At 50.9% G+C, this 24822-nt stretch overlaps 1 protein-coding gene and 1 long non-coding RNA gene across 10 annotated transcripts; one reads left to right on the plus strand and one right to left on the minus strand.

Annotated features, from left to right (window-relative positions):
- Nucleotides 1-3386: 3386 nt before the first annotated feature.
- Nucleotides 3387-19939, plus strand: PLEKHB1 (pleckstrin homology domain containing B1). 6 transcript variants are annotated; one of them, XR_008511274.1, is made up of 8 exons: nt 3575-3686; nt 6063-6138; nt 7641-7793; nt 8877-8979; nt 10064-10103; nt 17886-17985; nt 18594-19203; nt 19486-19939. XR_008511274.1 is itself a non-coding variant. In XM_024254743.2 (8 exons), the coding sequence occupies exons 1-8, from the start codon at nt 3669-3671 to the stop codon at nt 18728-18730; spliced, it is 732 nt and encodes a 243-aa protein (XP_024110511.1). In that variant the 5' UTR covers nt 3575-3668; the 3' UTR covers nt 18731-19939. The 6 variants fall into 6 exon arrangements, 5 of the variants coding, with proteins under 5 accessions (XP_024110513.1, XP_063567366.1, XP_024110511.1 ...); XM_024254743.2 differs by adding an exon at nt 12901-13005 and having other exon boundaries at nt 18594-19939; XM_024254745.3 differs by having other exon boundaries at nt 3387-3686; nt 18594-19939.
- LOC129048710 (uncharacterized) lies at nt 4409-18709 on the minus strand. 4 transcript variants are annotated; one of them, XR_008511278.2, is made up of 6 exons: nt 18186-18709; nt 15119-15317; nt 7709-8084; nt 7039-7288; nt 5957-6125; nt 4775-5086 (listed from the first exon to the last, which is right to left on the minus strand). It is a non-coding gene; the product is annotated as an uncharacterized LOC129048710 (long non-coding RNA). The 4 variants fall into 4 exon arrangements; XR_008511275.1 differs by lacking the exons at nt 15119-15317; nt 18186-18709 and adding an exon at nt 9276-10115; XR_008511276.2 differs by lacking the exons at nt 7039-7288; nt 7709-8084 and having other exon boundaries at nt 4409-5086.
- Nucleotides 19940-24822: the final 4883 nt, after the last annotated feature.

The following is a 24822-nucleotide window of genomic DNA, read 5'->3' on the forward strand; positions in this document are numbered from 1 at the left end:
GTTGACAGTTCCTCAGAATGTTAAACGTAGAGTTACCAAATGACCCAGAAATTTCACACCTAAGAGAAAATAAAGCATACATATGCCCACACAAAAATGTGTACACAAATGTTCACAGCAGTATTATAATAGCTAAAGAGTAGAAATCACCCAAATGTCTATCAACCAATGAATAGATAAATAAAACACGATATATCCATAAAATAGAATATTATTCATCAATAAGAAGGAATGGGCCAGGCGCAGTGGCTCAGGCCTGTAATCCTAGCAGTTTGGGAAGCTGAGGAAGGAGGGCTGCTTGAGCCTAGGAGATGGAGACAAGCCTGGGCAACATAGCGAGACTCCGTCTCTGCCAAAAATACAAAAATTAGCCAGGCGTGATGGCATGTGCCTGCAGTCCCAGCTACGTGGCAGGCTGAGGTGGGAGGATTGCTTGAGCCAGGAAGGTTGAGGCTACAGTGAGATCGCACCATTGCACTCCAGCCTGGGTGACAGCGTAAGGCCTTGTCTGAAACAAAAACAAAAACAAAAACAAAAAACAAGGAATGAAATACTGATAACATGCTACAACCTGGATAAACTTTGAAAACATTATGCTAAGTGAAAGAAGCCAGTCACAAAGGGTCACACATTGCATGATTCCATTTATTTTTTAAAACTATTTATTTATTTAGAAACAGGGTCTCTCTCTGTCACCCAGTCTGGAGTACAGCAGCGCAGTAACAGCTTGCTGTAACCTCAAACTCCTGGCCTCAAGAGATCCTCCTGCCTTCACTTCCCAAAGCACTGGGATTTTAGGTGTGAGCCAACTGCACCTGGCCCATGATTCCATTTATATGAGATGGCCAGAATAGGCAAATCCGTACAGAAAGAAAGCAGATTAATTTTACCAGGGGCTTGGGGGGAAGACAGATTGGGAGTGACTGCTAAAGACTGTAGGGTTTCTTTTCTTTTTTTTTTTTGAGATGGAGACTCGCTCTGTAGCCAGGCTGGAGTGCAATGGTGTGATCTCGGCTCACTGTAACCTCCGCTTCTCAGGTTCAAGTGATTCTCCTGCCTCAGCCTCCTGAGTAGCTGGGATTACAGGTGCGCACCACCACGCCCAGCTAATTTTTGCATTTTTAGTAGAGACAGGGTTTCACTATGTGGGCCAGGCTGGTCTCGGACTCCTGACCTCAGGTGATCCGCCACCCTTGGCCTCCCAAAGTGCTGGAGTTACAGGCGTGAACTACCATGTCTGGCCTAGGGTTTGTTTTTAGGGTGATAAAAATGTTCTGAAGGCAGGGCACGGTGGCTCACACCTGTAATCCCAGCACTTTGGGAGGCCGAGGTGGGCAGATCAAGAGCTCAAGATATCGAGACCATCCTGGCCAACATGGTGAAACTCCAACTCCATCTCTAAAAATACAAAAATTAGCTGGGCGTGGTGGTGCACGCTTGTAGTCCTAGCTACTCGGGAGGCTGAGGCAGGAGAATCACTTGAACCTGTGAGGCGGAGGTTGCAGTGAGCCGAAATCATACCACTGCACTCCAGCCTGGTGACAGGGCAAGACTCCGTCTAAAAAAAAAAAAAAACAAAAAAAACCCACTGAATTTTTTACTTTAAAAGGGTGAATTTTATGGTAGGTGAATTATATCTCACTAAAATTATCATTTTAAAATGTTTTCTTTCTTTCTTTTTTTTTTTTTTTTGAGACGGAGTTTAGCTCTTGTTGCCCAGGTTGGAGTGCAGTGGTGAGATCTCGGTTCACCACAACCTCTGCCTCCCGGGTTCAAGCAATTCTCCTGCCTCAGCCTCCCTAGTAGCTGGGATTACAGGCATGTGCCACCACACCCAGCTAATTTTGTATTTTTAGTAGAGTTGGGGTCTCTCCACGTTGGTCAGACTGGTCTCGATCTCCCGATATCGAAGGCCCGCCTTGGCCTCCCAAAGTGCTGGGATTACAGGCATGAGCCACAGCGCCCGGCCATTTAAAATGTTTTCATAAGCACTTTTACTTTTGCTCAAATTGCATCTTGATATAAACTTCATTTTTTTAAATAAAGATAATATAAATTATTCTCATTATATTATACTCTCTAGATAATGTAAGTAGCAAATTTGAATTTGATGAGCCAGTCCACTATTGCCTAAACAATGTATTATCTGTGGGCTGTTCATTCACCAGGGACACTTGAAATGGCAAAATCTTTTCCTCTCTGCCAATGGTTCTGTGCACCATAGCCACAAAGAAATGTAAAAGTTACTTGTTGGCTTATTAGTCTCAATAAGTTTTGGTTGATTAAACAAACAAAGTCTCTCACACCCAGGACTGCTGCAGCTGGAATTCCTGACATACTGTCATACTTCTCACTGGTCAATCTACAATCTACACTCATACTTCTCCTCCCATCTACACAGCTTTGGAGATTAAAAACAATCCAACCATGACTGTCATGGCTTCAGAGGTCTATGAACTCCCAGGAATTATACGCAGATTTGTTTCCTGAGGAGAGTCTACACTTCCTTATTGGCTTCTCAAAGAGGGTCACTGACCAGCTTTTAGAGACATGGGCCAAGTCCGGCTACATTTAGATTCGGTAGTGGTGTCTGTGGTTTTAATTTGCCACGTCCTTTCCCCTTTTTCTTGTCATAGTGCCCGCTCTTTGGGAGGTGGGGGAGAGTCTTCCCCTGAAGTCTCCACTGCTGCTGGAGAACCTTCCTTTTTCATCTGGTTGCTAAATCCAGAGAATGAAATCTAGGAGATGATTGCACCATCCCCGCCCCCCAACATGAAGGATGCCCCACTGCCCATCGGGGAGGGGAGCAGGGAGAGCTGGAGAGAGGCTGGGTCGGGGCAGGACCCAGGCGCAGATCCTCCGAGGCCAGCTGCAGCCCTGACTGCCTGCCTTCCCCTTTCCCCTCCCTTCTTTTCTCCTTCTCTCTTTCCTTCCTTCCATATCTCTTTCCTTCCCTCTTTCCCCCTCCCGCTGCTTCCTTTCTTCCTTCCACTGTGGAGGTGGAAAATTTAGCTAGGAGAAGCTGGGGCTGGGACGTTCCAGGAACCAGACAGAGAGTGAGTTAAAGTCACAGAGATGAAAACGCGGTTTGGGAGAGCTGGTTCTTGAGTCGGCTAAGAGGGGATGAACTCAATGGTTAATAGGATTGGCCATGGCGAATCCCTCAGCAGGGCACGCACCGCACAAAGGGCCGAAACGCGAGGGTAGCTCGAGGTCAGGATTACAGAGACTCAGGAGTAAGAGAGGAAGGCTTAAAGAGCCAGACTGCGCAGCCAGGACTGGGGTGATGGGCGCTGTCCTGCCAGGCCAAAGAATGAAGATGTAGCCCCGCCCCCAACCTAGGGAGGAGGACCAGCGCCGTTCCTGTCCTCCCCCGCAACCTCGTCCAGATTCCACTCCGGGAACCTCGGCGATGCTGAGCCAAGACCACTTCTGAATCAGGGATGACTTGTCTGGTGAACCTAGGGTCAGAGCCATCAGTTGGAAAGGCTGGGAGGAGCCTGGAGAAAGAGGGCGACCTTCCTTGGGATCTGTGCGCTCCCTCCTTGCCTCCCCCTCCAGCCTCCCACTTGGTAGCACCTTCCTGATCCCCTTATCTCTAAGGCGCTCAGGGAAATGCCCCGCTGCGGGGGCCTTCTGGGAAATGCTGCCCTGGCCGCCCAGGAACCATGAGCCCTGCAGCCCCGGTAAGGAAGAGTTCTCTGGGACAGGAGGAAGGGCCCAGGGCAGGGTGGGCATCCTTGCCACATAGGGGACGGGACAGAAGTCTTTTAGGCCCTGACAGCCTCTGGTCTCTGAATGACATCCTGTGGCTGCTGGTAGGTGAGGGTTTGCGAGGCTGAGCTATTGAAGGAAATGATCACAGTCCGAGGTGATAGCTACAGAAAGTCTTCCTTCTCCAGATGGGCTCCCTCCAATCCATTCTTTACTGTGCCCTAGAGGGGCCTTTCCGGCCCCCTAATCACACACCTCACTCATCTTGAAACTCCCACCCCCAGCTCCAGTCACTGCGTCGCAACATCCAAGCTCTCCGCCTGTCATGCAAGGCCTCTGTGCTATTTCTTTGCAGAACCTGCAGCTCTGTCGCCTGCCACTCCCCATGCCCTCCCCACCCCTGCGCTTTATGTTCTAGACACACGGAAATGCTGGGCACTCTTCAACATCCTGACAGTATTCATAGGGGACATTTCGGGTCGCCCTAGGAAACTGACCCTCATCCTCCAAGGCCCCTTTCAGCCTCCTCTGGGAAGCCTTCCTGAACCCCTTGGGAAAAGTCAGGCTCATCTTTTCCATTGTTAAATCACACCCTGTGCTCCAATTGTGTGTTTCCACGTAATCTCCCTCACTAGACTGGAAGCTGGGGATGGAAAGGGGAAGCATCAAAAAAACATGCAAAACTAGGAGCTTGGCTTCTCCTTGCAACTTTACTTTTTCTTTTTTTCTAGGAACTGAGTTCACTGATTCTTAAGAAAAAGTATTTCATGATAAATGAGTGAACAAATGTCTTAATAGAAAAGTAAAATTGCAGGCGGGGCTGCCTCTGCCGAGCTCTAGAGGGGTAGACTACAAGTCCCAGTACGCCTCGGGTCAGCATCTCTTCAAGTCACTCCCCGTCCCTGGGGTGGGCAGGTCCGGAGGGCGGGGCCCGGGGGCAGCTGGGCTCTCAGGCGCTGCCGCAGGAGAGAAATGCCCCAGGCTCTCCGGGGCACACAAAGCGCAGGCGCAGCGGGTTGTGTGGCAGCAGCATCGAGTAGCGGCCGCTTTGGCAGCAACATCCGCAACAGGTGTAGACAAGGTGGGTGCATCAAGGGGAGGGGCTGGAAAAGGAGTCTGCACCTGACCCTCTTGTCTGACCTGTGTCAAGACCGTGGAGAGGGGAGGGAGCGGCAAGAGGAACAGACAAGGCTGGCCTTCCAGCCCAGGTGTGCCAGCCCTTGTTACGCAGCAACAGGTGTGAGCAGGTGGGGGAGGGGCGGAGGCACCCGCTAGTGAGTCGCCCTCAGGAACGGAGGGCACCTACCTGGATTCCAGTGCAAGCTACATCACATACATGGATGAGTCATTTGCCGATCCTCAGTTTGTCCATCTGTAAAACAGGAGTAAAGATTCCCTTCCTAACAGGGTTAGAGTGGGGACAAGGCGAGGGAGTAGTATGTGCGGTGACGTCCAAACTTAGCTGTACATTGGAATCATCTGAGGATCTTTGAAGAGTACCAGGGCTTGCCTCCTGCCCTCAGACATTCTGATTTAATTGTTACGGAGTGTGGCCTGGTATCGGAAGTTCTCAAAGCTCCTGCTGGCATAACGGTTTGAAGCCAGGACTGCTGGGTGTGAGTCTGGGCTCCATTGCTTACTAATCAAATGGCCCCATGCAACTGACTGGACCTTTCCGGCCCCCGTTTCCCCATCTCTGAAATAGGAATAATAAGGACTGTAGGGAGGCTTAAATGAGATAATGGATGAAAGCACTGAGGGGGGTACCCAGACAGAGTACTCGGTCCATCACAGCTGCTGTTGAACTGCTCTTTTAAGCACTTTGTAAACAGCTCTAGTGGGGTCCAAATGGGAGGGAGCCTTTCCCTCATCCACTGCTGTGATTCTAATATTCTGCACTTCCACATTACAGAATTCTAAGGTTTCTAATACTTTAAGAGCCTCATGCTCCACCGACTGAGCTAGCCAGGCGTATTCTAATGTTTCAAGAGCTCCTCCCTCCAGCCTCTGCCTGCCTCGCAGACACACTTCTACAGATCTAGAAACTAAGACCAGGACAGAGGGCCAGGGAGGAGGGATGTGGCCAAAGTTATGAAGCTGAGGCTGGAATCCAGGCTCCTGGTCCCCACCCCCACCCCACACCAACGGCTGCCCTGCTGACCCCACAGTGACAGTGCTCCCATTCTCTTCCTGAGCAGAGAATGGGGAGGAGGCCGAGGCCGCCGGGCCCTTGTTTACTAACCCTCCCTCAGACGTTTCCTGGGTGGCTCCCCAGGGACGGCATGGCTGGGGGTTTCTTTCCAGGGAGTTGCTGCTGAGGCCTGTGTCTCCCGTGGCTCCTCTGACAGGTCCCGCCTGACTCCGCCCTGGAAAGTCCTTTTGAAGAAATGGCCCTGGTGAGGGGCGGCTGGCTGTGGAGACAGAGTGAGTGATCCTGGGCCCCTGGTCCTGGGGCAGGGTGAGGGAAGTGGCTTACAGGGCTTGCCACGGGGAACCCTTCTCCCAAGGAGCCAGGACCTTTTCATCCTTCCCTTGTTTGTCCACGCTCTTCCCTCTGCCTGAAGGTCCTTCCCATTCCCGACTACGTGGTTTAAACTTCTATTTGTTCATCACAACCCAACTCAGATGGGCCCCTCTCTAGCAGCCTTCTCTGGCTTTTCCTCTGGCCCCCACCCCTGCCCCTGCAGTAGCATCAAGCTGGATTAGAGACTCCCTCCTCGGTTTTCACGGCGCCTTACAGTGATCTCCTTAGAACAGAACTGTCTATCTGTGGGTCTCCCCACTCCCTTACCCCAGACTGGCCCCAGTCTGCGAACTCCTCAAGGACAGGGGCTGGGTTTGACCCTCTGTGTATCCATAGTCCCCTAACCCCAGGGGGGCTGGGTTTGACCCTCTGTGTGTCCACAGTCCCCCAACCCTGGGCTGGACACAGAACGAGGCACAGAACAAAGTGAAAAATGCCTTTGTGCTTTGGAATCCACAAAGCCCTAAGAAGCTCTCTTATGTCTTTGCCCTTCCCTGTTAAGATTTCCAGTTGCAAAATGTCAGAAGCTCGGTCTCGGGCTTCTAGACCCACCTCTGACCAGAGTCATGACCTGAGCAAGAGCTATCCTGGGGACCCCTGGGACAAGCAGCCCCATGCCCCATACCCCTGTCCATTCTTAGTTCATTTAGTTCAGCAAACACTGAGCCAGGTCTCCCTGGGTGCCAGGACCTGTGTGGGGAGCCACAGCACCCAGAGTGGTACAGGAGGCAGATGCTACACAAATAACCATCACACAAGTCAGAGATGAGAGATAAGAGGCCACGCACAGTGGCTCATACCTGTAATCCCAACACTTTAGGAGGCTGAGTTGGGAGGATCGCTGGAGCCCAGGAGTTTGATACCAGCCTAGACAACATGGTGAGACCCACTGTCTCTACCAAAAATTAAAAATTAGCCAGGCGCAGTGGTGCGTGCCTGATGTTCCAGCTGTTTGGGAGGCTGAGATGGATCACTTGAGCCCAGGAGGTTGAGGCTGCAGTGAGCCATGCCTGTGCCCCTGCACTCCAGCCTGAGTGACAGAGCAAGACCCTGTCTCAAAAGAGAGAGAGAGAGAGAAGATGGAGGCTCAAGGTAGGGAGAGGTCTTTGCCTTTGAAGAGACCTGGGGCTTGGCCTTAGAAGCTTCCAAGTAATGGGCCCAGTCACTCATTTCCCTGCTCAGCACATGTATCGAGCTTCTGCTATGCATCAGACCCAATGGGAGGCAGGAAGTGAACAAGACAGAAAGAGGTCCTACCCTCATTTCAGGGGGTAGATAGACAAGAAAAAGGTGGTTGTAACACTAGGGACCGAGGCTGAGGGGACTTGGGAGTCTGTCTGGGGCTTCTATCCCCAGCAGGCTCTGGGATCAGCCTGCCTAGTGCATCTGGAATATCGTACAGGCTCCATCCTCCGCCGCTGGAAGCGGAACTGGTTTGCCCTGTGGCTGGACGGGACCCTGGGATACTACCATGATGAGACAGCGCAGGATGAGGAGGACCGTGTGCTCATCCACTTCAATGTCCGTGACATAAAGATCGGCCAAGAGTGCCATGGTGAGCAGAATCCCCTTCCTCTGTGGCACCGTGACTGTGGGCAGAGCCTCCCACTGTCTCCGTGAACACCTGCCTCTGGAAGTCTCTTTGCAGCTTTCAGAGGCATTTCACAGACATTGCTTCTGAGCCTCTGTCAACTCCAGTTCAGTTTGGTGTGAGTTAAGAAATAGGTCCTTGGCTGTGTGTGGTGGTGCACGCCTGTAATTTCAGCACTTTGGGTGGCTGAAGAGGGAGGATGACTTGAGGTCAGGAGTTCTAGATCAGCCCGGGCAACATAGCAAGACCCTGTCTCTAAAAAAAAAAAAAAATTGGTGAGATGCAGTCGCATATGGCTACTGGGGAGGCCGAGGCAGGAGAATTGCTTGAGCCCAGGAATTCAAGGCTGCAGTAAGCTATAATCCTAGTACTTTGAGAGGCATGTAGATTACTTGAGTCTAGAGTTCAAGACCAGCCTGGGCAACATGGCAAAACCCCATCTCTACCAAAACAAAAACAAACAAAAATTAGCCGGGCGTGGTAGTGTATGCCTGTAGTCCCAGCTACTTAAGAGGCTCAGGTGGGAGGATTGCTTGAGCCTGGGAGGCAGAGGTTGCAGTGAGTGTTCATGGCACTGCACTACAGCCTGGGGGACAGAGCTAGACCCTGTCTCAAAAAAAAAAAAAAAAAAAAAAGAAAAAGAAATCAGTCCTTTAGTGTCTTTCTCCTCTGTGCTGTCTCAGAGGTGAGCCAGGCACAGTTCCTGCCCTCCAGGTGCTGGTACTGGAGGAAGATGAAATGAAATTAGGAGGCCCAGAAAAGCAAAGTGGCCCAGAGTCACAGCAAATCTCCACATTCCTCCACCAAGGCCCAGGCCACAGTTCTAACAGGGTAACTTGGAGCTGTGCTGAGGGAAGCCTCAGCACAGAAAGGTTGGAAAGGTTGGAAGCATAGAGTAGAATCCCTCAGAGAGTATATGGGATCAGAGGAGGTTGGCAGTGGCCAGTAAACAGCCCAAAGAAGTCAATTCCTATTCCTGTTCCTGGTTTACTGGGGGGACCTGGGGCTTGTGCCTGTGGAAACCCATATATGTGTGTCTGCTTCCAGATGTGCAGCCCCCAGAGGGCCGGAGCCGAGATGGCCTGCTGACTGTGAACCTACGGGAAGGCGGCCGCCTGCACCTCTGTGCGGAGACCAGGGATGATGCCCTGTGAGTCACTCCCAGGAGAGGATGGGGTGGAATCTCAGGGAAAGTTACCATGTGCCCCCTTCTCATTGGGCCTTCTGGTTCTCTGACCATAGGAAGAGGGCACTAAGGCCAGTCAGCAAGGGTGTCTCATTGGAGGTGGGTGGAGTGGGTTTGAAGGGCTCATGGTGACTGGCATGGCACACAGTGAACTCCTCATGTGGTCTACGATGAACTCAGCATTGCCGAGGGGGAGGTGTGCACACCCGCCTCAGGTATCTGTTTCCTGGTCTTTAGCGGCCTCTGAGGTGAGCCCTCACCTGAGGGTGATGCAAAGCAGCAGAGCAGCCTAGTGGCACCCTTGCTCTCTTCTTAGAAGATGCCCTGGTGGGGGACTCTGATCTGAGGGGTAGCCCTGGACCTGCCTACAAAGGCAGTTAGCTGCGTCCCAGGCAGGGGCACCCCAATGTCAGATGCACATCCATGCGGCCAGCCTGAGTGTGTCCTTCTCAGGCGCCATCTGCTCGCTCACATTCCATCCCTTCCTACCCTCTGGCTGAGGGGTACATGGCCTTTGCGCTGGAGGAGAGTGAAAGAAATGGGTGTGTGGGAGTGGGGGAAGCTGAGCTCCAGGCAGACAGCACAGAGCCGCCTTGTCCAACCCAGCCAGGTGCCATGGCAACCAACAAAGGCCCCATTGTCCCGTGTCTGCTGGGCCTTCCTGAGGCTCTGGGGTCAGAGCTTTGGGGAACTGTTTTGTTTGTAGATTTGGGATGTGGAGGGGGACTGGGCTAGAGCACCCACCCAAGAGTGTCAGAATCTGACATCCCCTGAGAGACCACCCAAGCCCAACCGTCCACTGTATAGATGAGGAAACTGGAACTCCTAGAGGGGACGAGAAGAATGAATTAGCCTAACTTAGTGCTCTATCCATGTGACTGGGGCAGGGAAGGGGTCACTTTTGTCTTCCTGAGGGAGACAAGAGATCTCTCCTTTCATGAGAGACTTGGGTTTGAGGCTGGGTTGGAGAGGAAAGTCTAAAATGTGGGGGTCCAATTCACCTACCCCCAAACTCCCTCCTCATGGTCCGGTGGGATTTGCTTTGCAGAGCATGGAAGACAGCGCTGCTGGAGGCAAACTCCACCCCGGTGAGTCTCCTGTTCTCTCCCCCTCTCCCCACCACCTCCATGTGCCATGGAATCATGAGTGACTCAGACTCAGTCTCCACCTGCCAGAAGTTCTCAGTCTTATGTGGATAGGTTTGTGCAAACTCTGATGCCTGAGTCCCAAGTGGGAAAGGATAAGAGAGAGCCAACTGGTGCTCAGAGGAGAGAGAAAAGCCTCCATGGAGATTTGCTGGAGGGAGTGGCACATGAGCTGGGGAAAAGGAACTGTCTTTTATCGAGCAACTATTATGTGCCGGGCATGGTGCAGGTATCATTCCAGCTGCTCCTCACAACAGTCCTGTGAAGTTGGGGTTATTGTTCTCTCTCTGCAGATGATAAGACTGAAGCTCATTCATCCACACAACAAATATTTACTGAGCTGCTACTATGGGCCAGGTGCTGGGCCAGGTGATTTGCCAAGTGCCAGGGATCAGAGGTGAACCAAGGAGATATGGGCTCTGCCTGCCTGGACTCAGCCTAGTGAGAAGCCAGACATGGGACAACTAATTAATTATTCCATTTCAATAGTAATAACGGCTCTGACAGAGATTTGCAGTGTCTGGCCCTTTCATCCAGGTGGGTAGTTCAGGCAAGGCTTAAACCGAGAACTGAAGGATAAACAGAAATTGACTGGGTGAAAGGTGTGAGGATGGGGTAAAGGGAACAGCATTCCAGGCAGAGGGATCAGCATGTGCAAAGGCTCTGAGAGAGGTTAAGACATTGGCAAGTTGAGGAACAGAAGGACAGCTGGGGTGGCTGGTGCTTAGGGAGTGAGTGGGTAAGGAGGGAAGGAGGGTTGGCACGACCAGGCCTTGTGGGCTGTATGAAGGATGTTGGTTTCTGCTGAGAGCACCAGGGAGCCATGACAAGTTTTTGAACAGAGGGATGGCATGATCAGATCAGGTTCAATTTATATTTTTTAAAAGATAATTGTTGTAATGTTGGGGCATGTAAAAAAAAGGGGGTAGTCTGTCAGTTTATGAAATTTTGTTATAGAAAAAAGGAAAAAAACAAAGATAGTCTGGCTGGTAGGTAGGGAATGGATTGTAGAGGGTAACTGCAGACACCCAGAGGCCACTTAGGAGGCTGGGACAGTGTCCGGGCAACAGACTGGAGATCTGGACTAAGGCCTTGCTGGCTGAGACAGGCTGATGAGTACAGGACATATTTAGGAGATGGAGTCAACAGAGCTTGTGACTGATGGAAGTGGCAGTTTGAAGAGCTGCCCAAAGCCCAGCTTGGCCTCCACCCCCATCTGCCTGACTCCAGAATCTGTGCTTGCTCTTTCTCTGTGTGGCACAATGGAGCCCCCTCTCACCTATAGAGAAAGTCCGTTGGGAAGTAGCAGGGGAGACCTGGATGCATTTAGAAACCTCCTCAGGCATCCATGTGCTGAGCGCCAGGCATCATGCTAAGCCCCTGGCATCACTGACATCATTTCATCTTCCAACAACCCTGGCAGGGCAGCTGGGTGGGGGTTGGTATTATTAGTCCCATTTTACAGATAAGGAAGCCACCTCAGAGAGGGGAGGTGACTTGTCCAAAGCTTATACTCTTAAGTCAGTGGATAAGCCTATCATGGAACCTAGGTCAGTGAGATTTTGAGTGGAGGGTATTATCTGCAGAAGTAACTGCATGAGCAGAGACAGAGAAGTGATGTGTGCACGTGTGTGTGTGCACAAGTGTGTGTGCACATATGCATGTGTCTAAGGGCCCAGAGTCTGCCTGGCTGGAGAGCAATTCATGAAGTGAATGAAACAGGAGAGATGACCTCTGAGGTCATCAGGGCCAGCTCATGATGGGCCTCAAAGTCCAGTTGGAAGAAATGGACTTTCCCTGAGGCCTGTAGGGAGCAATAAAGGGCATTCAGCAGGGAGAGCTGTGGTCAGATTTTGGGGGGCAGACTCAGGCTTCCAAGTGGCGGGTGAATTGGAGAAAGCTGGGAGTAAGGAGGCTACAGCAGTAGTCTGCAGGGTGGAGGGACCCAGGTCAGGCTACCCTGGCTCTGAGCTCCGAAGCCTCTTTATGTGGGGCGAGTCAGTTCCACCAAAGAGAGGCGGAGGGAAGGAGGCAAGGGCGACTGTCTGCACTCTGTGACTCTATGAAGCGGCCTCGTCCTTCTCTGCCTGTCCATCTGCTGTGGCTCTGCTGACCCTTCTCTCTGCCCCGGCCTCTGTTGTACCTCCCACTACTCCACATATACACGTCCCTCTGTGCCCGGGCTTACTACAGTCGGGGTGTGTTTGTGCCTGTGTCTACCTGTCTCTGTGTGTTCACCTCTGTGTTTATGGGCTTCTCTCTGTAGCCTGTGTGGGAATGACCTGCTCTTTGTCCTCCAACATGCTGGAGTTCATACCTCACTCCAGCAGATGGAGGCTCCAGGAGCCCCTAACACCAGCTTTACTGGGAACACAGGGCCTGAGGGCACAGCTAGGGATGAGGCTGGGGTGAAGCGGACCAGGTGGGCTAGAGGACAGATGGGAGTCGCCCTGTCCTCCCTGGAGACTGGGAACCCCAGCAGGATGAAATAGGGGAGGGTGGGCTAATTCTGGAAAGAGACTACTTGTCCTTCTTTTCTGCGTAACTTTGGCAGTTGTCAGCCTTCTCTGAACCTCCCCCGTTACCATGAGCTGAGGAGAAAGAGGACACTCCCTGCCATAGCCCAGCTGGCGGAGGGCTCTGGTAGGGTCCGGAAAGAGCTCTGAGTCTCTTTAGGTGTAGAGGGCCTCTGACACCCCCTCCCTCCCTCCCCCTTCTTGGGTTTCTGTGGCTTGAGCAGGCCCCAGCTGGAGCCACCGTCCCTCCCAGGAGCCGCCGGGTTTGCTCCAAGGTCAGGTGTGTGACCCGCTCGTGGAGCCCCTGTAAGGTTGAGAGGCGGATCTGGGTAAGTGCTGGCTCGGCCCTCCCTGCCTCCATACTGGCCACCAGGATGAGCCTCCAAAACCAGACCCAGTCCATCCCTTCCCTGTGACAAACATTCCATGGCTCCCTATCACCCACAGGACACAAACCAGCTGCTCTGCTGTACCCTCTGTCCCCAGCCACACCAGACCTTTTCCCTCGCCAGCCTTCACACATGCTATTACCTCTGCTGACAAGACCTCAGTTTCCTCATTCACCTGACAAACTGATGCTCATCCTGTAAGGCCCACCTCAAAGGCTGCCTGTCACCTACTCAGTGGGGACTTCCTAGACCACTAGGCATCGTCATTCCCTCCCTCAGCCTAGCGGCACCAAGTCTTAGTGCTTTCTTCATTCTGCCTGATTTCAGAGCTGGTTTATTCCTGTCTGTGTAGTCTTCCATGAGGCCTAGAACTTCCTCCAAGGCAAGAATGAGGCCTGATTGCGCTGCCTCTATGGAGCTTGGCACAAGGCTAGGTAAATGGCACATGCTCAATCAGTCCTCGATGATGGGGAGTCTCTGCTGACCCTTCTTACACAGTGGGGCTCAGGGAATGTTCACTGAGTGAGCAAAGGAAGGAAGGAGGGAGTGAAAAACTTCTTTTATAGCAATACTACTACATAGTCTAATTTAGTCTAGGTCTGCCTCCCCTCACCCTGAATGTTTCTTGAAGGCAGGATCTGGCCTGAATCTTTTCTCTGTCCCCAGTGCTCAGCACAGGGCCTGGCATGGGGTGGGTGGCAGGAGGGGGCTTGAGTGAGAGTACCTGTGATCTTACAGTCAACTCTGAGTTCCTCTTACACAGTGGTGCTCAGTGTGGCTATGTATCAGGATTGCTTAGGAACTTACAAGCACTAATAACAAGTATTCATGTTCTACCTCTGGATGTTTTAATCTGGCATGGGGCCTAGGCCTAGGAAACCTGTAGTTTAAACCTGTCTCCTGGCCAGGCCTGGTGGCCGACACCGATAATCCCAGAACTTTGGGAGGCTGAGGCGGGCGGATCGTAAGGTCAGGAGTTCGAGACCAGCCTAGCCAACATGGTGAAACCCCATCTCTACTAAAAGTACAAAAATTAGCAAGACATGGTGGGTGCCTGTAATCCCAGATACTCAGGAGGCTGAGGCAGGAGAATGGCTTGAACTCAGGAGGCAGAGGTTGCAGTGAACCAAGATCACCCCACTGCACTCCAGCCTGGGCAACAGAGCAAGACTCCATCTCAAAAAAAAAAAGTCTTCTCCTGATGACTCTGATGTGCAGAATCACTGAGCCTAGAAGTGCTTGGGTCACCAAATTGTATAGATGTGGCACTGTTAGATCCTCAGTGGCTTGGAGAGGTTACCTAACTTGATCATGGTCACTCAACTCATCAATGGCAGGTCTGGGACTCCCAGCCCATCGTTCTGAGGTATTTTCCATGCCCAAACTAGGATACAAGTTTGTTTAAAGTGGGATGTCAAAAACTAGGATTTAACAGACTGTAAACCTAATAACACAACAGCTCAGCTAAGGGGAGTCATTTGCATGTGACCCCCTGATTGGTCAACACTGGTTGTACCCACAAAGTAGCTGGGCCTCTGGAGAGGGAGAGGCAGGTTCAAACCCTCAGGTTCTGCCCATTAGTCTCTGGGCTGTCCCTACTTGTTGCCAGGTGACTTACAGGAGTTTACTTCTGTGCCTCCCAGACGTGGAGAGTAAAAACAGGTGCCCTAGAGGGACTTGGGGTGCTCCACCCTCTCCAGGGCCTCCCAAGGCCACTGGCTCACTGTGTAGCAGCAGGGCAAGGTGGAGGCTCTGGACCTCAACTTCCCCACCAATAAAATTGGACCTGAGAGCTTAGATCCCTCCAACCCCTTTTGGGCCTGGAGCCCCGATCCTGGCACTGCCTACCAGAAATCCCTATTGGATCACTGATGGGGAGGGAGCACGGTAGAGTTCACTGACCTACAACATTGCTTGTCTGAGCCTCTTGCATTGTCTTGGGACTATTTGTTTTCCCTGACTTGAAACTGAACTCAGAGTTGGGCAACCTTAGTTCCAGTCTGGCCCTGTATTTGATTCACTGGAATGAATTCAATAAACATTTGTTAGGTACCTGCCATGTTCCAGTCAGATCTGATTAGACCCAGTCTCTGCCCTCACAGGCTTCTCCAGGTCTGATGGGAGAGACACAGCGACACAAAGGGAAGACAGCATGATCGGTGCTGTGATGCAGGGACATCCAAGGGCTGTGAGTGTCCAGATGGGACCCCAACAGAACCTGAGGTTCAGGGAGAGTGATGCTTGAGTTGAGTCTGAAAGACAGGTTGAATGAGGTGAGAAGCACATCCCTATCAAAGGAAAATGGCATGGAGACTTGAAATCACAAGGTGTGCTTGGAGACCTTCCCCTTACCACCAAACTTCTTGAAAGAGATGTCATGACATGGAGATTGCATCCTTCACCTCTCAGCCTTGCTTCAACCCTCCATAGCTTGGCTTTTGCTACTCAGCAACTCCTCTGAAAAGTTTTTTCAAGGTCACTCACAACTTCCAAGTTGTTAAACCAGTGGCCTATTATCTTGGAATTGGCCAAAAGAATGGACAGAAGAACATATTTAGAAGATAAAATCACGAGACCTGGTGGCTGATGTGTGGAAAGTGGATGTGTGAAGACAAGGGCAACAACCTGCTTTCTTCTTTCTTTCTTTTTCTTTCTTTCTGTCTCTTTCTTTCTTTCTTTTTTTTTTTTTTTTTTTTTTTTGACAGGATCTCCCTCTGTTGCCCAGGCTGGAGTGCAGTGGTGCAAACACTGCTCACTGCAGCCTCTATCTCCTGGGCTCAAGCGATCCTTCTGCCTCAGTTTCCCAAATAGCTGGGTCCACAGGCATGCATCACCACACTCAGCTAATTTTTTAATTTTTTGTAGAGACAAGTTCTTGCCATGTTGCCCAGACTGGTCTTGAACTCCTGCATTCAAGCAATCCTCCCACCTCAGCCTCCCAAAGTGCTGGGATTACAGGCATGAGCCGCTGTGCCTAGCCTTTCTTGATTTGAGTGCATGGTGATGGCATGTACGGAGAGAAGCATTTATGGGGCTGGGTACTTTGGGAGGCCGAGGCGGGCAGATCACCTGAGGTCAGGAGTTCAAGACCAGCCTGACCAACATGGTGAAACCCTGTCTCTACTAAAAATACAAAAAAATTAGCCAGGCATGGTGGCAGGAACCTGTAATCTCAGCTACCTGGGAGGCTGAGGCAGGAGAATCGCTTGAACCCGGGAGGCGGAGGTTGCAGTGAGCTGATACTGTGCCATTGCACTCCAGCCTGGACAACAAGAATGAAACTCTGTCTCAAAAAAAAAAAATGATTTATGGGAAGAGCGACAGTTTTAGCAGATGGAGAAATGTTGCAATCATCTTGAGATGAGTGGAGTTTGAGACACCTGGACCTCTAAGGGGAGCTGGACTGTTCAGGTGTGAATCCCAGTTAGAGAGAGATACAGGGTGGAAGGGGGCTAAAAGGAAAGATCCAGAAGAGACCTGACCCCTCTCCAGGTCTGCTCCCCCATGGGTAAAATGAGGGGTTTGGAGTTTCCATTTAATTCAGCACATAGTTCTTGGTTCCTGGTATGCACTTGGCCCTGCTGGTGACACAAACAAATCAGAGTCCTTGTCTACAAGCAGCTCACATTTGGGCTGCAAGAAAGGCCAGGAGAAAGGATAGCAAAAAGAGGCACAAGCAAGATCCACAGAATTCAGGGGAAAAAAAAAAATCATTCTTCCTGAGACCAGGAGAGCTTCCTGGAGTGGAGTGGGTGACCGCTGAGCTAGGCTTTGAAGGGTTGGCAGAAATCTAATGGGAGAGAGGGGAGGGCAGGGAATGCATTCCAGAGAGAACACTGACCATTCTCTGAGCCTCAGTCCCCAACCCCATGGTCATGTGGAGCTAATACCTGCTTTAAGGATTAGAGGTGGTGTAACACACGTGATCACTTCCTTCAGGACCTAGTACACAGTAGGTGCTCAATAATCGTTACAGCCTAGTGCAACCTAACAATTTTGGGTCAATGATGGACCACATATACGATGGTGGTTCCATAAGATTATAACGGAGCTGAAAATTTTCTATCACCTAGTGATGTTGTAGCCATGATAATGTTGTAGGGCAATGCATTACATTTTCTACGTTTATATATGATTAGTTAGATAACAAATACTTACCGTTGTGTTACAATTGCCTACAGTATTCAGGGCAGTAGCCTGCTGAACAGGTTTGTAGGCTTGGAGCAATAGGATATACCACATACCCTAGGTGTGTGCCATCTAGGTTTGTTTGTAAGTACACTCTATGATATTCACATAACTAAAATTGCCTAAGGATGCATTTCTCAGACTGTATCCCTGTTGTTTAAAAGACGCATAACTGTATTTTAGTTACTTCTCATCCCTATCCTTCCTTTCCCTTCCTCCCCAACCCCTGTTTATTTCCTGCGCCTGGGGCTTGGCCATGTTCCCCTCCCTGTGACTAGTAGAGCTGGGTCTTTCCAAGTGGCATCATTGTAGAGCTGCTAGCAAATATCAGACTATCTGTGAGGAGAAGTTGGGAGCCATAGAGAATTTTTTGAGCCAGGTGGGAGGCCAGAGTAGGAGAACGGGCGTCACTGGGAGCTGGATGTAGGGCGGAAGTTTTAGAGGACAAGGACCGTGGACCTTGTGGGGAGGGCAGGGCCTTTCTCCAAGAGCTTGCTAGTGGCTGGAGGCCCATTTCTAAACTTGGGGAGGCGGCTCCATGGATCTCAGAGAGGCCTGTGCCAGGCGTGGGGGTAGGGGACCAAATCCGGGCCAGGGAGTTCCTGGGCACCTGACGTGGCTGGATTCCCCAGGTGCGCGTCTACAGCCCGTACCAAGACTACTACGAGGTGGTGCCCCCCAATGCACATGAGGCCACGTACGTCCGCAGCTACTACGGACCGCCCTACGCAGGTAAGTCTCCAGCGTGCCCCGGGGCTTGCCTCGATCCAGCACCGATTCAGCGCCAGGCCCAGCCCACGGTCCGTCAGTCCGGACCAGGCTTCATCCTTTTAGCGTGCAAGGATTTTCCCAGGCAGAACTCTCCGCAAGCCCCTCTCCATCCTGAGACTGGGAGAGCTCTGGGACCAGCGTTCGTCCCGAGCTGACCTCACCCTTCTAGGCTGGCTCCTCAGCCCTGCGGTCGGCAATACCCATTCCTGAGCCGGTAGCGGCCCCTGGTGGCTACTGCGGGAATGCTGCCTCCTCCCCGCTCTGGGGCCTGGCGGTTGGGAACGCCCATCGTTAGGTGCCTCGTGGTTGTGCTTAGCGATCTCAGGGTTTCCTCGCTGCTCCGCTCTAGCCTGCCGTAGCGGACCGTAGGTTCTGGGAGATCCGTAGCCGATCCAAGGCCTGGGAGCCGTAGGGTGGAGCTCTTCCCGCGTCTAGATCTGTTCTTTGGGGAGCAGGAGAGTGGGTTCGGCGCCTTACACTGGTTTGGGCTGGAGTGATGCAGGAAGGGTACGAAGATCACTCTACTCCCTCCTAAGTTGCTGATCCTCATGGGCTGTCTCCCTCTGCAGGCCCCGGCGTGACGCACGTGATAGTGCGGGAAGATCCCTGCTACAGCGCCGGCGCCCCTCTGGCCATGGGCATGCTTGCGGGAGCCGCCACTGGGGCGGCGCTCGGCTCGCTCATGTGGTCGCCCTGCTGGTTCTGAGCCCTGGGACTCGGAGCACTGACCCCTGAGCTTGGATTGCTAGACTCCTCTTCCTCCTAGACCCCATCCTCTGCCATCCAAGCCCTGTCCCACTTTGGCCTTATCCTCTCCATTAGCTCCTTCCGGGTTTGGACCATTCCCCCAACTCCCTACCCTTAATCCCCACATGGGAAGAAGCTGTCATCCCAGGTACAAATATCGCTTGAAGTCTTCACATCTACCGCCAGACACTCCCAAAATCTGTTATAGACATTTATGGATACATTTCCTCTAAACATACCAGGGCACAGCAAATACGACTTCATTTGGCTTTGAGTTCCCCAGGCGCTGTAGACACGACATGAATCGGGCTCTCTGCTCTCTCCTCAGGGAGCTCGAGGCCTGGTGGGGAGAACAGGAGTAAACAAGGACTTGACAAAGCTGAAGAGTTATCAGTCCTTTGACAAGGACAGGTGGGGCAGGGAGCAAGACAGGTAGGCTGGAAGAACAGTTATTGGCAAGTATGCAGAGCCGTGAACGTCATGGCATGTCCAAGGAATTAAATGGGAGTTCATTTGGGCTGGGGTGGAGGCTGGGATCAGACCGTGGTGGGCCTTCAGGCTAAGGAGCTTCCTAGGTGAAAGGGGAGATGTGAGCCTTCTCTGGAGAGAAGTTTCATGATTGCATCTGTAATGAATATATTGCCTGTTTTGTGAATACTGACACATGTCCATACCCAAAACACCCGAGTTAAGTCCCATCCTTCCCACAAACAGCTTCCTGGCTGGTACCCATGATAACAATTGAGCTGAACCTGGGGACCCCTGGTTGGGGAACAGGTGAGTTCTATTTGAGACTTCTAGTCCTAGAAAGCTGCCTCCATCCGGAAATGCCTCTCACACCAGGAGCTCGGCCCTCTCTTTGTAGCTGTGACTGTCACCCTCTCAGGCTTTGTCTCATCCTTCATTCTGAATGAAATGGCAGTGTTCTCCTCTGGGGACTGATCCAACTCTACACCAGCCCAGGAAGCCCCATCTGTGCCTGCCCTCAGGTGGTCCAGCAGTCTCCCCCTTTGGTCCCCTTCCAGTCTCTTCCCCCTTTCTATCCCAATCACCAATAGAAATGGTAACATCCCTGCCTGGTAGCCAGACTAGCCCACTAAAGCTCCCCTGTAAATGGGGGCTCCATTAGTTCTGCTGCAGAGACTAATAAAGATTTGGTTGGCTCTAGCAGTAACTGTGGCTTGCTTTGTTCCCCCAGAAGGCCCTGTTTCCCTCTCCATGACCCAGCAGCTACTAGTGCCTTCACTGGTCTAGTGAAAAAGAGCGTGGATTCTGAGATCAGTTGGAACTGGTGACAGCATGTTAGCTGAGTCATTTGGGGCAAGTCACTTAACCTTTCTGGATTTTGTTTTCCCTACACTTAAGGTAGCTGGTTGAAGTTGACCATTCCTGAGGGCTCAAGAGGAGGGACTGCCTTGGAGTCTCTGTTGTCTGAGCTGATGGATGATCCAAGCCAGGTCCTGCCTGCTTTCTGAGAATCCTGTTCATGTTGGAGTCTTTTCCAGTAGGTTCCCATCCTTCTAGAGTTGAATTAACAAATTGTTCTCATAGAAAACCAGGTAGTCAGGAAAGGAAACACCACCATCTTGCATTAGGCCTCTTGGGGCTGTCAGATAGAAACTCCCTGTTCAAACTGATTTAAGCCAAAGGGAAAAGTTTGAGCCACAAAACTAAGAATTCCAAGAGCTGTGTGATCCAGAGGCTCAAACAGTGTCACTTAGACTTTGCTTTGTTTCCATCTTTATACCTGCAGGCCTGGCTCATTTGGAAGCTGCAGTGATGTTCAGCAGCTCCAGGCTAATGCCCTCCTGAGTTCAAGTCCAACCAAGAGAATTTCTCTTCCTCTAACAGTATGACTGAAAGTCCTGGGCCTGGTAGACATCAGTCTAAATTGGGTCCTGTGGCCATCCCTGCATCAACCCCAGTGGTCTGGAAACAGATGGTCTAAAATAACAGGGCTTACAGCAGGGGTGGGATGGTGTCCTAGAGGAAATTCAGGGCACTGTTCCCAGAAGTAGGACGAATAGATGAAAGCTGGTTGGCAAAAATATCAGGTATCCACCTCAGCCACAGTTCCAGAGACACCAACTTAGAGGTGAGACATGTATAAAAACAGCAATGATTGAATGAAGTTACAGAGGAACGTGGTGCAGTTGGAGCTCTGAAGAGGAGGCATGCAACTCTGCCAAGGGAACTAGGAAAAGCTTTGGGACAGGAAGTGGAAATTTAGTCTGAACCTTGAAAAATGAGTAGGAGTTTGCCAATCTGAAAAAGGTAGGAGAGCTTTCCACACAGAAAGAACAAATGGAAGAAATGATACGAGCAAAGGCATTAGAGGCTTGAGAGCACCCTGAAGTTCAGGAACCAGTCTCATGCTATAGCAGGTTGCATGGTGAGAGGTGGTAGATGAGGTCAAACTATAAGGAACCTTTTGGGCCAGGCTACTGAACACAGGGCATAGTCCAGTATGTGGCACCAGCTTGAGGACAAGCATGGATGCAAGAAGGAGCCTCTTGAGAAAACCAAGGTCTGTTAGCATTTGTGCAGTCAGAGATTACATACCCTGGGTGTCCTAAGGTCTGTACAGTGTTCAGGGGATCCAGCAGTGCATCAGACCCAGTCCATGCTTTGGAACTTCAGCCTTAATTTTTCCTTTTGTTTTGCTCCCCTCCTTTCCCCTCCCCACAGCCTTAATTTTTTCCGTTTTTGTCTTTCCTCCTCCCCTCCCCTCCCTTCCCCTCTCCCTTCCCTTCCCCTCCCCCCTCCCTTCCCCTCCCCTCCCTCCTCCCCCCTCCCCCTCCCCCTTCCCTTCCCTTCCTTTGCAGCAGTAAGAAGTGGGGAGAGAGAACAGAGTTTGATCTGTAACTATGAACAGTCAATTGAGATAACTCACTACCTTCAGCCCAGCCTCAGCCTTAATTTTCTCCCAGATGGACCCAGTTACCCTGTCAGTCCTTTAGTGGCATCCCCATTACGCCATCTCATTAGAGGGTGTCCTGCATGCTCCTGCATCTCTGAGTTTGGCTCTGGGAATGACCTTTCCTCTTACTCTCCGGCACAGTCTCAGGACTTTTAGAGATCAATATGTAGGAATAGCCCAAGCTATCTAGACTCCTTTCCCAAGAATGTGGGTTAAACAAGGATCAGGGAGCTGGCTGGGCAGGGCATTTGAGATCAGACAGAGCTGGGGACATTGCCATTCATTGCCCAAAGCTTCCCCTGCTTTATCTCATAGGTCTTTGCAACAACCCCATGGTGCTGGTGTTACTATTCTTATTTTACCTACAAAGAAACAGATGCAGAGAAGGAAAGTAGATTGTCCAAGTCATGCATGCTGTGTCAGAATCTGGATTCAAATGCAGGTCACTTGACCTTGTCTACCACACCACACTGCTTCTGTACTATAAATCCTGTGTGGCTCATTACCTGGCAGGAAAGTAATTCCCAGAGAGGAGGTCAACTGTATAACACAAACATCTCTTCTCTTTTCCTTTAGCAAATGCTTTCCTGAGAGGTTTTGTTGGCAGACAGGGCTGAGAGCTGAGTACTGGAAGATGAATGAGATTTGGGCCCTACATTCAAGGAGTTTGTGCATGTGTGTGCGTGTGTGTGTGTGTGTGTGTGTGTGTCTGTCTGTCTATCCCAGACATGGGCACAGACTATGACAACATGGGCTGTGGGAACTGGTAGCCCTGAGGCTGTAGGGGCACAGAGAAAGCAGCCCTTAACCCAGGTACGGGTGGAAGTGTCTTAAGCTAGCTGTGAAGACAAATGCTCTTCCAACTATGGTCTTGTGGGAGTTGCTAACTTAGATGAAGAGGAAATAAGAATAAAGCAGCACTCAGTGCCGAGAGTTCTCTGGGTGAGGCTGGATCTGCAGTGTGATGGGTGGAAACAGGGGTCAGCAAGGTCAAACCGTCAGGGGCCTTGGATGCCAGGGAAGGAGCTTGAACTATATACTAACTTCCAGGCCATGGAATGCCTCCAAAAAATTTGAAACAAAGGAAGCACATGGTTGAACCTGTAAGCTCGATCTCACACACACAAAGACAGATATTCATTCTCATAGACAACACAGTCTCAACCCAGACAAAACCATCTCTGCAAACTGTCTGAGCAGCCCAGGTACTGCCTGGCCACTCATAGCCAGCTCACTGCGGGTGCTCAACTCCACATCCATTCCTGAGACCACCTGCCTCCATCAGCCCCTACTAGAGGAGATTCTGTAGATAGCAAGGGTCTGTGGCACTCTGAGCATCCTGGCAGTGAGCACTTCTCCAAAATCAGGTATATGACTCAGTCTCAGAACTAGAGCCCTACATTCAGAGTACCTGGCTGGATATGACCCTCGATGCCCTCTAAAACGGATTTGTCTCCCCTTTGCCCCACCTGAAAGGGACCATTCTACTGCTTTCTGCCACCCATAGAGACTGGGAGTACTCTTACCCTTTCCCTTTCCTGCCCTTGTGGGATAGCTCAGTCTGGGAGACCTCCTTCCTCAGGAGTTGAGATCTGCCTCCTGAGAACTCCCAGGGTTGGGTCCCAGATTTACTTCTGACCTCAGATTAGTGTTCCCCAACCTTAGAACTTTGCAGAGGTTTGCAGAGGTTTGCAGACATCTTAAGTGGTCATCAGGAGACTTCATTGTCAGAATCATGGTCCAATCAGTCTATCACCCTTAAACCTGAAGCACAGAACCCTGAGGTTTGACCCTTTCTAGGTTGGTCACGAGCCTTGGGGATGGAGAGAGGTAACAAGCTAAGGCCAGGATATGCTTAGGCAGGAACATGTACTGAATATAGAAAGAGTTCCAACTACAAAGCAGATGTCAGCCTCTGTCCTCTCAGACTGTCACCTTCTGGCTGGGTGTGGTGGCTCAAGTCTGTAATCCCAGCACTTTGGGAGGCTGAGGCAGGTGGATCACTTGAGGTCAGGAGTTCAAGACCAGCTTGGCCAACCTGGTGAAACCCTGTCTCTACTAAAAATACAAAAATTAGCCGGGTGTGGTGGCAGGCACCTGTAATCCCAGCTACTGAGGAGGCTGAGGCAGTACAATCGCTTGGACTCGGGAGGTGGAGGTTGCAGTGAGTTGAGATGGCGCCACTGTACTCCAGCCTGGGCAACAGAGTGAGACTCCTTCTCCAAAAAAAAAAAAAAAAAAAAAAAAAAAAAAAAATCACCTTCTTCTAGTATATCAGGGGAGGAAGGAGGCTTTCTCCACCGGCCAGCTGCTCTCCCCCACACCTTAGTCTGTCTGGACCCACTGGTTACCATTTGAACATCTTAGTGAGATTCTCTCAAATGGATGCCTGTTCTTTCTACCTGGACACCAATTATGGGATCAATGTGGGGTGGTTTTCCTTTACTGCCCGAGTTTTCATTCTCCCTGTCATCACCAGCCCCAACAAAGCACGTGCATCAGACTTCATAGAAATGGTGGAGTAACAAAGGAAAAAGAAGGACATGAAAAAATAAAATGAAATTACTCTTTATCCCCCCAGTAAGGGGACAGGTTTTTAGTTCACTTGCAGAAGTTCCTACTTCCTCACTTCAATCCCCTGTCCTCTGTTCTGGCTTGCTCCAAAAACCTCTCCACATTTGTGCTTTCCAGTCACCCCAATGAACAAAGCAATGAGTGCAAATAGATGTTCCTGATGCAGTTTGCTTCAAAATCTCTCCACTAGTAGGACTGTAACATGAATTTTTAATTCTTCCAGCTGTCCAGTAGACAATTTTTAAATTATTCACATATACATTAAGACAGACATTAATCCTCATAGACAAAACACTCTAATCTGGAGGTGGCCTATGGATGACATCTGGCCCACAAATTGTTTTGTCTGGTCAGCACATGGTTTTTAAAAAGTTTTGAATTAAAATGGGCAAAGATGAAAGAGACAGACGACACTAAGTACTGATATGGAGTCTCATACACTTCTGGAATAACTGTAAAGTTAAACTGGTACGATTGCTTTGGAAACTGATTGGTAAGGCCAAGTATATGCATACATTGTAAAGAATCAAATCTACTCCTAGGGCGCACCCAACAGA

This window comes from Pongo abelii, chromosome 9 (assembly GCF_028885655.2).
Source record: "Pongo abelii isolate AG06213 chromosome 9, NHGRI_mPonAbe1-v2.0_pri, whole genome shotgun sequence".
NCBI classification, from domain to species: Eukaryota; Metazoa; Chordata; class Mammalia; order Primates; family Hominidae; genus Pongo; species Pongo abelii.